The sequence below is a fragment of the Lithohypha guttulata genome (assembly GCF_036872675.1).
Source record: "Lithohypha guttulata strain CCFEE 5908 chromosome Unknown scaffold_4, whole genome shotgun sequence".
NCBI lineage: Eukaryota > Fungi > Ascomycota > Eurotiomycetes > Chaetothyriales > Trichomeriaceae > Lithohypha > Lithohypha guttulata.
The window spans coordinates 369,376-385,252 of record NW_027042753.1 but is presented as its reverse complement, the minus strand read 5'-3'; the positions used below and the strand labels follow the sequence as shown (position 1 = coordinate 385,252).

The 15,877-nt window shown below is 48.6% G+C and overlaps 4 protein-coding genes across 4 annotated transcripts; 2 read left to right on the top strand and 2 right to left on the bottom strand.

The window, feature by feature from the left end:
• Positions 1-539: 539 nt before the first annotated feature.
• On the bottom strand, positions 540-2,270 carry LTR64_005305 (uncharacterized protein; the record flags this gene model as incomplete). The annotated part of the gene is made up of 1 exon (XM_064899644.1): positions 540-2,270. One exon carries the CDS (start codon positions 2,268-2,270, stop codon positions 540-542), a length of 1,731 nt encoding a protein of 576 aa, XP_064752956.1.
• A 1,692-nt stretch (positions 2,271-3,962) lies between these two features.
• On the top strand, positions 3,963-4,157 carry LTR64_005304 (uncharacterized protein; the record flags this gene model as incomplete). The annotated part of the gene is made up of 1 exon (XM_064899643.1): positions 3,963-4,157. One exon carries the CDS (start codon positions 3,963-3,965, stop codon positions 4,155-4,157), a length of 195 nt encoding a protein of 64 aa, XP_064752955.1.
• A 5,701-nt stretch (positions 4,158-9,858) lies between these two features.
• On the bottom strand, positions 9,859-10,431 carry LTR64_005303 (uncharacterized protein; the record flags this gene model as incomplete). Its single annotated transcript, XM_064899642.1, has 3 exons — positions 9,859-9,871; positions 9,922-10,144; positions 10,206-10,431. The coding sequence occupies 3 exons, from the start codon at positions 10,429-10,431 to the stop codon at positions 9,859-9,861; spliced, it is 462 nt and encodes a 153-aa protein (XP_064752954.1).
• A 711-nt stretch (positions 10,432-11,142) lies between these two features.
• LTR64_005302 (uncharacterized protein) lies at positions 11,143-12,453 on the top strand (the record flags this gene model as incomplete). The annotated part of the gene is made up of 2 exons (XM_064899641.1): positions 11,143-11,350; positions 11,405-12,453. 2 exons carry the CDS (start codon positions 11,143-11,145, stop codon positions 12,451-12,453), a joined length of 1,257 nt encoding a protein of 418 aa, XP_064752953.1.
• Between the last annotated feature and the right edge of the window lie 3,424 nt (positions 12,454-15,877).

Here is a 15,877-nt window from a genome sequence, read left to right as displayed (position 1 = left end):
GAGGAAACTGTCATAGAGGTGTAATCAATCGCTGTACAAACACACGCTGGGGTTTACACGGCGCATGCCTTTTCTGACCGCTACAGATGCATTGCCAACAAACTCACAAAGACCGGAAAGTGAAGATTGATGTTTTGATCATAGCAAGCAGGAAGCCATCGCTAATGAGAAAAGGCATTGAAACGACGAGGAGGTCACCCAGCCGACGTTCTGTGTGATGACATGGTTGTGCAGCCTTTCGCTATTTCTCGGGAATGTAGACGAGCGAGACATCAAAGACATGACGAAAGACGATCCTTTCGATTTCCGGTGGCAGAGCGTACCAGCTTGCTATACTTTGGTGTAGAGAGGAACTGCGTTGTTTCCAGTCAATTTACAAAGTTTGGAGGGCAAAGTTGCAACTGCTCAGATCTGTGATCAAGCTGAAAGCATCGCCTGGTAAAGCTTCACGATAGTAGTCACTCCAGAAATTCTCGGCCAGTATTTGGTTCTTGGAAGCTATAGATGGAGCTAAATCAAAGCAGGCGAAGCTGCTCCTGCTACCAATTCTCCCAAATCGTTGCGGGCATTACTTTCCTCATCAGTTGCCAATGGCCGATTGCGCTTGCCACATGCAGTTTCTCAAGTACTTTTGTGTTAGCACGAGTCAACAGGTCTCCCGCTCTCACGAATCTTGCAGCAGGTACTTCGTGCTTCGGAACCATGTACGCCTTCCTCGATTTGCTACCAAGAAAGTCTGCCTCAACAGGTTTCCTAAATTCGACAGGTATGGTATTCTTTCTACAGAAGAAGACCATGTTCGTAAAGTCATCTTGATTGTCCACTACCGTATCACCTTCACTGATCTGCTCGTCTTCGCGGAAGACGCGGCAAGTGGGAAAGACCTTGTTGATGGTACGGTAGATCAATGAAGTGGAAGGCATGCGTAGATCTCCTGCGTAGTTGATGGCGATGACTCCGTCGGGCTTTAACATCTCACTGAGACTGGACAAGAACTCGAAGGTGAAAAGATCGACAGGTTCTGCTCCGCCAGTGAAGACATCGTGAATGATGTAGTCGTAGTATGCTTGTTGTTCTGCTTTCCTAGTTTCGACCACATTGATAGCATCGCCAATATATGCTGTATGATTTTGAGGTAAGCCAAAGTAGTTCACAGCAAAGCGATGGACAGTCGGATCGAGCTCGATGATGGTAGTGCTCACACCATGAGCCAGTAGGGCTGAAGGTGCTGTACCTACTCCAAGACCAATGTTCAAAGCTCTTTCCTGCTCTGTTGGCTTCTTTCGATCGACCAGTCGGACAGCTTCGAGCATGGTGAAGACGGCATATACAGGCTCGGCCACCCGCCGTTTGGTGTTTGGAGGAAGGATCCATTCACCACCAAGCAGACTATGATCACATCGCATAACACGGAAGTTGTCCTTGTTGTTTTGCAAGACGGAGATATAGCCGGTGAGGGATTCATGCCTGTCGATCAAAGCGTAATCTGATAGATGCAATGTGTTATTGAGCAGTTCTGTCGTCTTTTGCAAAGGTGCATGGACATTAGCCAGGGCGTTGAAGATCAAAGCGGGAAATGCTGGCCAGAAGACACTCTGTGGGACAATTGTAGTGTAGGTGGTAGCTATCAGCATCTGAAGTCCTACTCGAGTGAAAAGTTTGTTCGTACCCATCCACGTTGGCAATATTGTACGAAATGTTCGCTCCAAAATTGTAAACAGAAAGTAGTTGAGCATAGGTGGTGCTGCTTCTGCTATACTATCGTCTAGAAAACTCAAATCGAGACTTTGGAGCTGTTTGGTTGCAAGGTATATCGATGTGGTAACCAAGGGATACAGAGTGACACATTCGATGACTAAAGGTCCGGTGGGATTTCCCAGGGTTGAGCTGAACTGAAAGAGAGCAAAATGGACTACTGGGATCCAAAAGACAAAGGCAGCGAAGTACTTGTCTAGCCAAATGGGTACATAGCCTTTGATGGCAAAGGATAGCATGCCGGCCACCACAAGGCCGTATTTGTGGTAGACTGTAGATGGAATAGAGCCATATACTGGTGCAAGGATGAGCTGTGAAAGAGGAGCATAAAGTGCTGCCAGCAGCACGAGATAGAATGCTCGCCGTACAGAGGCATCCAGGATGACGGAAAACATCCTTCTCGAAGTTGGCTGTTGGCTGGTGGTATTGGCGACTGTCACGTCTGGACTTGGGGCTTGTGGTGCAGAGCTCAGCGTTGTCGCTACTTGAGCGTTCTTTCGTGGTCTCCTGGCCATGACTTCGAGTTCTTCGAGGTATTGGTGTTGTTGGACTGCGCCTTGCTAGAGCAACATTGAATGATCATTCAGTAACGAAAATGGATAAACATGTCCGTTTTATGCGCCTGATCGACCTTGCTGCCTTCTCTTCAGCGAGCAGCCTTCCACAGAAGTCTCTCGCCTTGTATGCGACTTTTGCCGGCTAGAACGGTAGGCCCAGGACCATGAACGATAACGACACAATTTCATCAACATACAAGTACGACTGCAAGGATCATTTACACCCAAGGCCGCCGAGGTGAATTTGAGCTTCCGGCCTTGGCACAAGCGTTAGCCTTAACTTAAACCCTTGATCTCGTCTACGCTTCGTAATCTATTTCACACGTCCGACCTCGCTATCTTATTCGCTAACAAGGTCGGGAACGCGCGTATGGTGTCTACTTCATTCTGCAGTATGTCTGCCAGGACAACATCAACTTTCTGTCTTCGGAGGGCTGTCAGTGCGGACAAAGACGCTCGTTAGGGAAGTGAGCGCAGATACCCTGCATATACCACGTTCCTCAGCCAGAAACACTATGTTCTCACTCGCGCATCTTTGTTCTACAGAACATCGCTGTCAGCATGCCAAGCCAAAGAGTCACTCGTAACCTCTTTTGCACAGCTGCTAGAGACGATCCATGGCCAACCCAATTACCGAAGCGACTGATGCAGCCATACACTCCGTGTCCTTGCCGCGGCTAGGTAACGTCTATGAAGCAGTGGCAGCGGTTGTTGAAATGTCGGGATGGCGAAAAGAGACGGGTTGAACAGAACGAAGGGATATACACCGAGCAGGATGAATTGGCAGACGCGCCCACGCTGGCCCTTCGAAGCCCATAGCACAAGCCCTGCAACCATGGCAGTCAGCAAGATATGGCGACCTTCACGGCGGCGCAAATACATCAGAAACAGCAAGTACTGTCACTGGTGCTACATATACCACAACTGTTACTATGGTAGCAATGTGCCCGGTCAGGCGAGCAAGGGGTATCTTGTGAGAGACAAACATGTTGAGCAGTGGTGAGACCAGCCAATAGCTTCCATCGAGTCCAGTCAGCTCCACCTTGACTCCAACTGGGAATACGATGCCAGTTCGCTACTCGGTCCAGAACTGAACAACATCTTCACCATACGTGCCACGGAACCTTGAGAATGTGTGTGTTGGACGACCATTTCTATCTACACTATTTCAGGCAGCAAGGCTTGAAAACTATTTACTAGGCCGTTGTGATGGACGGCGTTGGTGCCAGGAGCGACAAGGAGGTACACAACTATCCAGAATCTGCAGACCGTCTGGACATGCTGAAGCACTAGTGAGCCGCCAGCAAAATCGATCAAAATCCCAACCTCAGATGCGGAAGCAACGCAAAAGTCTGGAGATGAATACCAAGTAGATTAGCGCAGGACTACAAGCGCTGCAAGAGCTGGAGTTGGGAGTGCCAAGCCACAGATCAGAAAGAAGGATAGCTGGGCCTTCATCTCGACGTGTCTAGCTCGGCGGTTTGTGATGGTTGTTGGTGAGCCGGCAGCTCATTGTATTGCTGCTGCATGTCTGGCTGAGGTTTTTGATATTGGTTATAGCTCGTCTGGCCCCCGTATGCCAATGAGGTTGCATCTGGCGGCATTGTCCCGGTTCTAGCTTTTGTTTGCTGTCGCAGCAACAAGAACGCGATGATCGCGATCACTGCGACTCCACCGAGTGTGGCACCAACACCTATTCCTGCTTTCGCTCCTGTTGACAACCCGCCTGAAAGATTACTGGCCGAGCCTGCAGCCGTCGCTGTTGAGGAAGGTATCGATCCGGTTCCGGTTGCCGAAGTGCTATGGGAGGAGTTTCCAAGCGTGGTGCTGGCTGACGAGCTTTGAAGAGATGTACTCAGAGTAGGGGCAGCGCTTGTCGCGGTCGCATTCGCAGCTATCGTGGTCAGAATATTACCAGCTGCGAGGCTGAAGGTTGAACTTGAGCAGTCGCAGCCGCTGAAGCCGTAGCAACAGTATGTACCGAAACCACAACCCTGGACACCATTTCCTCTGGCTAGAACAGCAATCGGTACTACAGCTTCAAGCTTCGCGTGTTCACGCACCATTCAAACATTGGTTCCTACAAGCAGGATCACGACCTTTGCTCAATTCGTCTATCGGGATCCACCTTCAGTGTGCACTAGTGGCGTACTTTTGATCGGCACGCTTGACCTTCTTAAAGTATGAAGTGCCGTGCTACTAGTGTGAGGAGATCCACGAGCAACGCGGCCCGGAACACGGTATCAGAGCCAAGAGCATGAAACCTAATGGCCGGTGCTCGTCGGGCCTCGACAGCCGCGACTCCGCATCATCACGCTCGTTTACTCATGTGAGAGGTTAAGGGCAATTCGCCACGGATGTTCCAACTGCTTTCCTCTGAAAGATCATAGCCAAATTCGTCTTCAGATAGACGATACGTTCTGAACTTAAACAGCATCGTGATGCTGCGGGCGGTACGAGCTGTCGATTGGCCTTTGCCAGTATAATGGCCCTGCCTGTCGTGCGCATCGTCGAGGTAGGCCCGCGTGATGGCCTACAGGCAGTCAAAGAAACCATTCCCACAGACACCAAGATCGAATTGATCCGACGGCTCTCTAGGACTGGACTTAAAACGATCGAGGCGACGTCCTTTACCTCTAAACGTTGGATTCCGCAGCTGGCCGACCACAAGACGGTTTTGCAGGCCATTTTATAAATCGATACCTGGTACTCGTGCTGGTAGTCCTTCTCATCGTCGAGCTAACGGCTGATTGATAGATGATTCAAGGAGAGACAGATTCGATTGGTCTAGTCACATAGGAGTCCATTCACTCATCTGAGTAGTGATTGTATCATGTCAATGTGGGCAGAAGAAACTCCTTAACGTTGCCTGAGGTATCACTCATCAAATGAATTACGCTAAATCTTACTCAACTCGAGAACAGGCCGACGGACATCATTTTCAATTTTGATGGGCTTGATCTGTCTGGTGAGATGATTACGGTGAGAGCCCTGCTAAAGGGGGCAAGCCTCACATCTCTCATCGATGCAACGCCCGAAGACGTTCCGCGTGCGTTGCAATTGGCCTGGCAGACTGGATCGCAAGATCGCATTGACAGTATCTCCGCCGTCACCATCTACCTCAGTACCGCGACGAGTTGTGATTGCCTCCTAGCATCGGCTTGCTTCATCGACCTAATGTCCTCTATAGTTGTCCACTTCTTTCAACATCCCACCCCGAGCTTGAAGATGGCTGTCTGAGAAAGCTTCGAAGATCATTTGTATACCCTACTACTAACTCTCGCCCTTCATGCCACCAGAACGGAGGAGCCCACTCTAGACTACTTAAAGGTGCCTCTAGTCCGTGTGCGCCGGCTTTCGATCAGCGACCTCCACAACCTAATCAATTTAGTCGCTTTGATCGCATTGTCCGCCGAGTCTACGCTGGACATCGTCATAGAGGCTTTCGATCCCGCAATGAGTTGGATCGTATCTCTCGCACCCGAAGTCTCTACTTATCTCATCCGTCAACTTTCAACTACCGCCGCTGATCACATCGAAGAGGCGGTCGATGCAGTTCAAGGACTTACTGCCGGCTTGTGCCAATGAATCTTCGATCAAGCGATCAGGAAAGCTGACGGTACTCACACATTGGCCTACTGGTGGCGCGAACAAAAGCAGGCAAAGTGGCCCTCACTTTCATACGCCATCTACCGACGATCTATCAGTTATCCACTTAGCAGTATGGCCATTGTGGTTCTCTTATGACTAGCCAAGCTACAGTGGAAGCGGCAGCGATATCATTGTAGTGAGGGAGATCTGCTGTCCGATTCAACCTTATCTACTAATGACATCCGTCGATGCAAGCAGTCAGGCTCAACTGGTAGTCGGTCTACTTACCCTCGACCCTGACTTCACTTCTGGTCAGCAAAAGGCGGTGCTGGTGTTCCTTCAACGCCCTATCACGTATGTCAGGGGTTCATCAGGAACAAAAAAGGCATCGTGGCCAGAATCAAGCAAATCCTCCATGCAGAATCAATTACCCTCGTGCTTGTTGTTACACCCACGCATGATGCAGGTGACCACCTTCTGTGACGACTGCTCGAAAACTGCCCTGGCTATACGCCTGCACGGGTTTCGACTAATGTTTATCGAGTTCAACTGTACGTAAGAGCCTATATTTACATAGCCGTGGTTGGGAAAGACACTAATTACTATCTAGGAGCCCGTGGTAAGGTACAGAAACGAGTTTCTGAAGTATGACTTGTCTTTACCACATGCGTTAGAGTCGGACCAGGAATTTTGCGCGGTCAGCACTTTGAGAATATAATCGTCGATAAAATATTACAGCAGACTGGGGCAGCATCACTGATCCGTCTAATCGAGGGGTCCTCAGGCCTAGTATGTATCGAAGACCACGTACAGCTTCATGCGGTGGTACAACCTCATGCTACGGCTCTGAGCTTCGACGTGCTGCTTTTCGAAGCATTATGAATCGGTCAACAAAGGGTGAGCAGGGTCATGCTCAACACACAATACGGTATGCGTCTGATGATCTATAACGTTTCATCTGCCGTATTCTATGAGGTAAAGTCGGATCAAGTCTGCACTGCGCGCAGATCCCGCTGCCTCGTTCGACTCTCGCTTGACCTGACCGCCGTTGATTACTTTTCTTACAGCATCCAGCAAAGGAGGATTTAGGTCGAAGATCTCGGTCTAACCGTGGACGGGTGCAACCATGTTCAACCGTCGTAACTCAGCTACGTAATGGTCCTGAGCGTGGGAAGAATTCCATCATCATTCTGACACCATACACTCGACACGCGGCACTCCTAAAGCAGCACTTGCCATACGAAACAGTGACAGGTACTGACAGCTTTCAAGGACTGAAGGCCGATGTGATCATATTTGTCACCGTTTGGTGCAATATGCATTGAGAGATTGTATTCTTGAATAGCATAAGGCGCTTCAATGTGGTGCTGACAAGAGCACGAGCTGGAATTGTCATCGTTGGCAACGAGTATACCTTGACGGGCACGGGTGTGGTGCGCAGTCGGGACGAGCAGACACATCATCTAACCTGACAAAGGCTCATCAACCCCTGTCACGTATACAAGATGGTTCAGTCAGTGGTCAAGCAGTAGAATAAGATGGACAAGTAGGATTGGTATAGCAGCACAGAACGAAAAACTTTTTCATAGGAGAGTGAAGTGTTGAATTGTGGGCATTATGTAATGGCCAACCAACCAATCGACCCGATGTCTGTATCTACCTCTTATTCTATGTCCTGGAGGGCTCAACCATACCATGCTGAATGCACCAAGTTGACGAAGGTGATTCATGTAGTGTAGTTGTGCGGTCTGAGGTGCAGTGCCGGACGCGGGGTTGAGTGTGATTCCGAGTGTGATCTCTACATGTACTCGTTACAGTACTCCGGTCGGAAGTGGCTCAGCCTCACCTGATAGCCAGGGAGCTCACAACTTGACCTCGAGTCCTATGTCGGCTTCTTTGTCAGAGTTGCGGCAAATGCTCTAGTGAGATCTTCGAGAGTACAATCGATCACTCAGCTCCATTGTCCTTCCTCTGTTTCACTACGTAGGCATGATGTCATGTCGTAATCCACAACTTGCGACTACCATCGTAGTCGCAAGTCAGTGGGTCATTCGGTCTAATAGTGTGCCCCTGAAATGCCACATGTCATGTTGCCCTAGATGAAACCCCTGCTCTCGCTTTGACCTTGAATAGATTGTGTTGTTCGGCCAGAATTTGCCGAAGCTGTTCGCCAGCCAATTTCGCGGCTGCCTGCTCTTTTTCCAACTCTTGTTGCTCAATTTTAATTTGCTTGCGGCGCTCCTCAATACTTTGTTGGAGCTGCAGCGACTGACGCAAGAGCTCGCCATAAGTCTGCTCGCTTCGTGCCAGTCGAGTTCGCAGGCGCATGCTTGCATCCTCATGCGTGTGCTGTCGAGTGGCCAGCTCATTCGCTTGGGAGGAAAGCTGATGCAGTGCCTTGATATCTACCTCTACAGCACATCCTTTCTCGCTTCTCGACGTGGAAGATTGGATGCTGGATGATCCCTGGTCATTGTGCTGCAATTCCTCTTAGCTGTAGCGGCTCAGTACTGACATGATCATACCGTTAATGCCTCTGATCCGTCCGATGTTTCTGTTGCTGGTGACCTCGATCTTGGTCCGGATCGTGCTCTTTTCAATCTCAAGTCCACGGAAACTGTCAGCCTTGACTGGCAAGAGACATACAACATTTCGAACACAGATCTTGCTCTCTTGGACCAGCTTCCTACTGTAGGGCCATCTTACCAGCATACACACAACTCTGCAGACACAGTCTCGCCAGCGATGCGAGTTCCGCATCGTTGTGTAGAGTCAGATGTGCTTGCAGTCTTACAGAACCATCGGGACTTGACGCGTGGTGATGTCGCAGTTTCAATATCCACTGATCCACGCCAACCGTCTTCGAGTGATGATCAGGCTGCTACAATGGGGATTTCGTCTGACAGGTTACTGATCATGAACAATGACTCCCGCCTGACAGATAAAGATGGTACTCTGGATCTTCCAGCTAGATGTCCAAGAGCGAAGCAATATAGCGAGAATCATCGCAAACAGCAAACTTCCAAACCAGTCGACTCGCGAACACGGACCTCTAAGTATAGTTCGGTACCTGAGGTTCAGCCTCTTCGCACACGATTGCCTGGACAGCCTAGCCAGTACCTCAGAGCATTGGAGATTCTGTCTCTGGAAATGGCCAAACAAGACAGCTTCACACAATTTGCAGGTGCATTAAGATTCCTGCGATCGCATGAACGCATCCGTCTACCACAGGTGTCAGAAAACTCCGTGGCACTGTTGTGTTCCTTGGACACCATTGATAGTAGTCAGCATGCGATCACTCTACTTCGAGCCATGGCTTTGGTACGATTTCACAGGCATTATCTCGTAGTCAAAGGCGGTTTCAAGAACATGGGCTCTTGTATTCTACGCGATACGAATCAGGTCCAGAGAAAACAGAGGTTACAAGCCGCTATCTTGGACGTGCTCGTCAATGAGGCTCAAGAGTGCTACGTAGGGGAAGAGCTTATCAAAACTCGGAAAAGGATCAAGAACTTCTTGACAGCGAGTAGATCTTGGTCATGCCTGCACAAAGCATTTGGGAACGGATCATTCGCTCTCATACCACGGATTGCTGCTTCTCAGTAGGGTTTTCTGATGATTCTCTATGCACTGAGGTTCTGACTAACTGTTCATAGAGTTGAAAGATTACCCAGCATTTGTATGGGTGTTTTTATTGGCTACCTCACCGAGAAAAGAGGCGAAGAAATCCTTCCTCTGAGTCGAGCACTATCCTCACATCTAACAGGTATTTTGGAGGGCGGCGAATGTGTCCTCGCAGACAGTATCAGTAGCGGTATGTACCAGAGCTGGTCAGACGTATTATCTGAAGAGACGGTAGTCTTGAGATGTGCTCACTCGTCGGACAGGTAAATGAGTACTTCGTGATACCTGAGATTGTTATTGCAGACACTTCTCAGTCACCTATATTATCCGTTTACTGAGTAATGCTGTAGCGCTTAGCAGAAGCAAAAGACACTAGCATTGCTTCTTGACTCACCCCAAGGTGTTGACCAGTTTGGATACCACAGTGATATCCTTGTCCGAGTCCAACCAGACTGCTCCAATGAGTGCAGTTACGGCGAGCTTGAGTGTCTTTGGAGAAGGTCCATCGAGATCTTGTCGGACGCAATTGTTTACACAGAGGTCGAGACCGTGCCGCCGAGCCACTGCGGCCAGATAACTGGCACTTGTGCAAGTCGTAACAATATTATTGACACTTTCTGCTCACAGACGGCTTCAGCATGATACGCAATCAAGACACGGCTCTCGCAAGATACGCACCACGATCACTGCCAGCATGGAACCAGACATCGTTCAAGACCAGATCAAGCACTTTGTGGCCGAGTTGAGCAAGACGTCTGTTACCGTCGTCAAGATACAGGATCTTATCTGTCTCTTTGTCTTGTAATTTCACAGGAGCGTGCAGGGCCTGCGTCAGAAGAGTCTTTTCTTTGAAATGATACTGCATGATACCTTCACTCTTCTGCAAGTCAATAAGGTGTGCCATGATAAGTATGACACTGATAGCAATGAGACGCTGGATCTGTCTTCAGGTCAGTTGGAGTGTGAGAAGAGAGGCACACAACGTGACGATATATGTTGTGTCTCCGCACGCTGGGCGCTATGGTACTTTGTCTACTCGTCGACAGGGAAACCCTGAATGAACAGGAGCAAAACCAGACTCAGAAATGACCGTCATATGGAATAGAAGCATGACGGTCAATGACACTGTCATACGTACTGCATCACGATGCACCGGGTCATAACTTGAGGATGGCGTTATACACGAATCTCCAGGCCTCGTGCATTTGTGATTCTGAGATACATTGCAACTTGTCAACGTGCTAAGAAGGGAACCTGTGTTACCCGATCTGGGAATCGTTAGCGGATCTGCTGAGAATCAACCCCGGGAGAAAAGTTGACCGACGAATAACGATGATCGATACACATCACGTTGCCATCATGGGCAAAATAGAGTGTCTGTATCAAACCTGTATCGTTCATCAATATGTGTTCTAACTGGCTCATCTGATTCCACATAGCCCCTATAACACATCGCTCTCCATTCAGATTTGGGAAGGACTCAATATAAGATGACTCATAGACGTTCTTGCACGGTTGCTAATCGAACATCCAGAATATCGTCTCAATGTCCCAACCTGCCTCAGAGACCACTGCAACCCGGAATGCACGCATTAAGACAAGGGCAGCAACCACGATGTCGGTGATCAAACCTTCAAAACAGCCTCGACCAATTCAGTTAGATGCGAAGAGGTGGCCATATCGAGGTACAGGCATACTCATTCAAACGATTTTCGCCACAAGTCTCGAAGAATGTCCCACTCATGTGGGCAGCGCAGATGGGTATGAGGTCTTATGCTCCTACAATTGGAGATCAACCATCCATCCTTCAATCTATGTCCCAGGTAAGTCGTTGGTAGATCTGTAGGAGCATCGATCAAGGTAACGTTGCGACGCAGGAGCTCCTCCGACATACATGCCTCCAGCCTTGGCTACGACCCTACCTCAGGATCATGGCACATATTTCATCGACCAAAATGCGTATAGATCGCCGTGGTCCACGTTCGAGCCCATGTTTCGAGCACTGTCTGTGATGCAACCTAGCTGTGCCTTCGATCAGGTCGATGTTATCGTCAATCGAAACAGCTTGAGGAAACTCCTGACATTCGTCCACGGCAGTGTGCCAGATACATTTCGAGTAGATCTGACACTTGTGCACGATACATTGGTCATTACACGCCACGAACGAAAAACACGCGAAAGAGTCTGGGACTCAGTGACTGCTGGATATGGGCATGAGTACGAACGCCATTGCACAACTCCAGCGCCAGGAATGGCAGACAGCACGAGCCACCACCGTGTTATCCGATATCGCCTGGGTCTCCTTGATTGTGTGGTGCGCTTTGAGGTTGACGCCCGCACAGACGATTCGAGCACTACCACAAATGCATTTACCATGCATGTGGAAACCCCTAAATCCACGGACGACATCGCGGAAGCGCTAGAAGGACTCTCTATCACCGCGAACACAGTCAAAGGTCGGCATGAGGGAAGCGACCATCAACGGCACCGTATCGAAGTGGTACAAAAGGGTAGTCTTCAATACCCCGGTTCGCTTGTTGAGCTAAAAGCACGAAAAAAGATACCTCGTGACAAAGACGTGCTTCCACAACTTTGGTTCGGTCGTGTGAATTACCTGGCGGTTGGGTTGCATACCAATGGCGACCTCCGTGACGTGTTGTTCGAGAATGTCGAAAGCAGATGTCTCGAGTGGGAAACAAGATGCCAAAGCGATCTACGCAAGCTCGAACAATTGTTGAAGCGGCTCACAGTAATTACTAGGTCGACCAGTCGTAGATCTTGTGTCATGGTTTGTGATCGCGGTTGTAAGCCTCCACGACTTGCTATCTACGAAGATCTGGACACTCAGCCTGTTCTGTCCGACCAAATCTTAAAGCAATGGTGGACCAAAAGTGACCGGTCTTACCAACACGAAAACAACGCGTGATGGATTTATTTGTTGTCTCTAGCTAGTCGTACACTTCCATGTTGAGGTATGGTAGAACTCATAAGAAAAGTGCAATAGCACAATCTGGGTCGTGAGCGATAAACTGCAGCTGTGCATCACATGCAGAGCTACTCAAGCAAGTATGCAATCAAGAGTAACAGGTCTATTTGCGAATGCACATCTATCACCAACTATTTGCTCCATCGTATTTGAATTAGAAGTCATCGAGGGATCGCAGCGATACAGTGTCCATTTGGATCCACCGTCCCCAGTAACTAGTGCATATCGCAATCGAAATTACAGCAGCTGCCTACCAACCTTCGACGTTCCTGGCTGCGTGGTATCGAGGACTCCGTGCTCAATAACCGGGTCAATGATTGGAAAATCTGTGTATATAAAGGCAGTCCTTGTAAACGCTCATCCAAAATGCTTCTCTACTGCTTCCAGAGCCTAATCTGCACTACATTGGAGGTACTCTTGCCCATACACTGTGTGAATTTGAAATGGTAAGAAGACCTCCGCGAAACAAGAAGCAGCAGAAGCAGAAGTCCGAAAATCTAGCAAAACCCGAGACAGAGATGACTGCCTGTCTATTGTTTCCTGCACTACATCAAAAAGTGTGTCAGGCAGTAGAGGACGACATTCCCGTGCCGACATTCCACGCTGACGACGACGACGACAATGCCGAAAAGAAATGGTCGACTAACATCATGGGCAAATTCAGTTGCACCAACACCGATTGTGGTACAAGCACTTGGGGAAGCAAAAGAATCGCTATCTTGATTCGGGGGTATCGCGGGAATGAGTACAATGTGGTGGTTTTTAACCAGTATTGCCGGAGTTGCGAAGAGCTCGGTACGATAGAAATTGATGAATCTACCTATGTCGATCGTGTTGCGTATCGACTCAAGAAATGGGCAGGTATCATCATGGAGCCGCCAATCTTCCGCTCACAGAGAGGCTTACCGCACAGAGAGGAACTGTGCGAGGGATGCCGAAGAGGCTACTGTGAAAATATGACTGCTCAAAGAGAGACACGGTAAAGGACAAACGCCACCAAAATTAGCCTCATGGCTTGGATGAATAGGATCAGAAAGCACAAACACCGAACAAGATACCGACCTACGCAATGTTGTCCCAGCACCTGAGGCTTATTCTCACGTGGCCCACCGTCGATGGCAGTGAAAGTTGAAAGTATGCAAACAATCGTGTCTCAAGTACTGTAGAAGACCGTTTGCACAATCTGCGAGAAGCTTGCTAATGACAGTCTATATTGGGAGAGGGGGATTGATTACAATCGGGTCGATTAGTTCACTTAGGTCAAACAACCGAAGTCTGGTTATGACATGGTTGTTAGACAGACAAGAATGTTTTGAGCTTGTCTCATTGCCTACAGAATAAGTCTCTCGCACATCTGAAAGTCTTACACACTTTGCAATGCTCCGAAACCTCCCATCTATGCCATTGACATTCCTGTAACAGTCAGTGTATACTAGAGGCAATTCGATTGGAAGGAGAAAGAAAAAACGACGTCTGCTACCTTCGCCCTCCACAAGCAGTTCTGTGCAATATAGTGTCGCTACTAGGAAGTAACTGATACCTGATATTTGATATTTGATGTTATGTATCATGTTCTACCATCACTTTCACCCGACCTCTACTTGTTCTCTCACTTCTCATTGCGCTTGCCGCAACCCTGACTTGAGTTTGCCCGTGTGATAGTCATGAACGGGAAGATGTAGACACCTTGCTTATATACAAACTGTGTGATACCTGCTCTCACTCGTGCTAGAGTCGAGGCACTACGAATGGAAACAATAGCTCGTCCACCAGGTTTCTGACTATTCGTGCTACTCCAAAGCAGTGGATGTATCCTCCGTTTGCGAAGCCTGATGAAACATAAACATAAGCGAGTCATATTATATTCTTTCTGTAAGTAGACTCACCATATGCGTGGACGATGTGCTGTCCGTTACGGACTTCCTTTTCAACTCGAATACCGGTTCTTCTTGCCGTCCTAAACCCAACGTTGTGTCGAATGATCTGATAATCTGCCAAATTCGATGAGAAGTGGTCAGGTATATTCTCGTGGATTCGATTCACAATCTGGTCGAGGATCAGCTTTTATGTGTATACCGCAGGCAAGACATAGCTGAGACTTACATCTTGTGCTACATCTATATCCACGTCCGTATGGCTAGTATTTGATAAATTCCGATCCTACTGCTCATGTGATGGTACTTACTGGACATCTGGCTGTCGTATGCCTCCAATAATAGCGTTCCCGTTTCCATGTGGAATTACATATGTATAGGTTTTTCCTGTATCGTGCATAAAAAGCTTGTCGTACGAGGTCTTGATCAACATAGTCTGACCACGGACTGGCTGGATGTCGGTGTCGTGAATGTCGGATAAAGAGCTAGACCCATTACCTGTAGCGTTGATAACGATATCCGCATCCTTGCAAGAGATGTCCGAGAGTGCTGTTATCGTAGCCCTTCGAAACTTTACACCTGACTCCTTAAGTCTTTTCTGTAGCCACGGCAAAAAAACGACCGGCTGGAGAATCATACTTCTATCTGTGGTATTGTTTGAGCCGCTCGTTCATCAAGCTAGGTTGGTAGCGACCTACATGAGACACCAATCTTAGAGCCCTTGACAAGTCTTGCTTCAGGCAGAAACATGAACTTGCGAATACGTCAGCCGTGCCTCGAATCAATTTACCTATTCATCAAGCATAAGTTACCTCTGGCAGCATCCTCCACCAAATTTGACTGTTGTCGTCAAAGTCAAAAAAATCCTCGAGCATAATCAATCTCACACTCGACTCAGGATAATTCTCAGCCCAGTGGCTGAGCTGCGAGTAGGTATCAAGCTGCATCTGCTGTTCAATGCGGCTACTCGTGCCTCCAGCAATGAAGCTCGCTCCTGCCCACGGACTTGCCCATTCCGCGGATAGTCCATCGCCAGGTAAATTCCTGGCAACGATGATTATTTCATGTTCTCGTGCCAGAGCACTCGCTGTGACTAAACCTATCACCCTGTGTTGAATATAGATTGTTAGCTCATACTGTGTTGTGGATCATACTGGGTCGGCAAGTTGACCTACCCGGCGCCAACGATTGTAATGCGAGCCATGGCTCTTACGGCTAGTATCGTTCCGGTCCTGCTGCAACCGTCGATGATACTACAACATAAACATGCAGAAGCTAAAGAGAAGAAAGATTATCTCCTGGGGTGTGAACCGACGATCGGCTAGCCACCCGATGGGTTTCTTGTTCATTGGAGACGACCTGTTGGCTAAAACGCCCTTTCACATACTAGCCGTAGTTGAGCCGGTCGAGCCTGTGATACAGTTTTGATGTGCAGCATTGCTATCCGGATATATCCTATCTATGACTTTGATCCTGTCACGATCGCGATA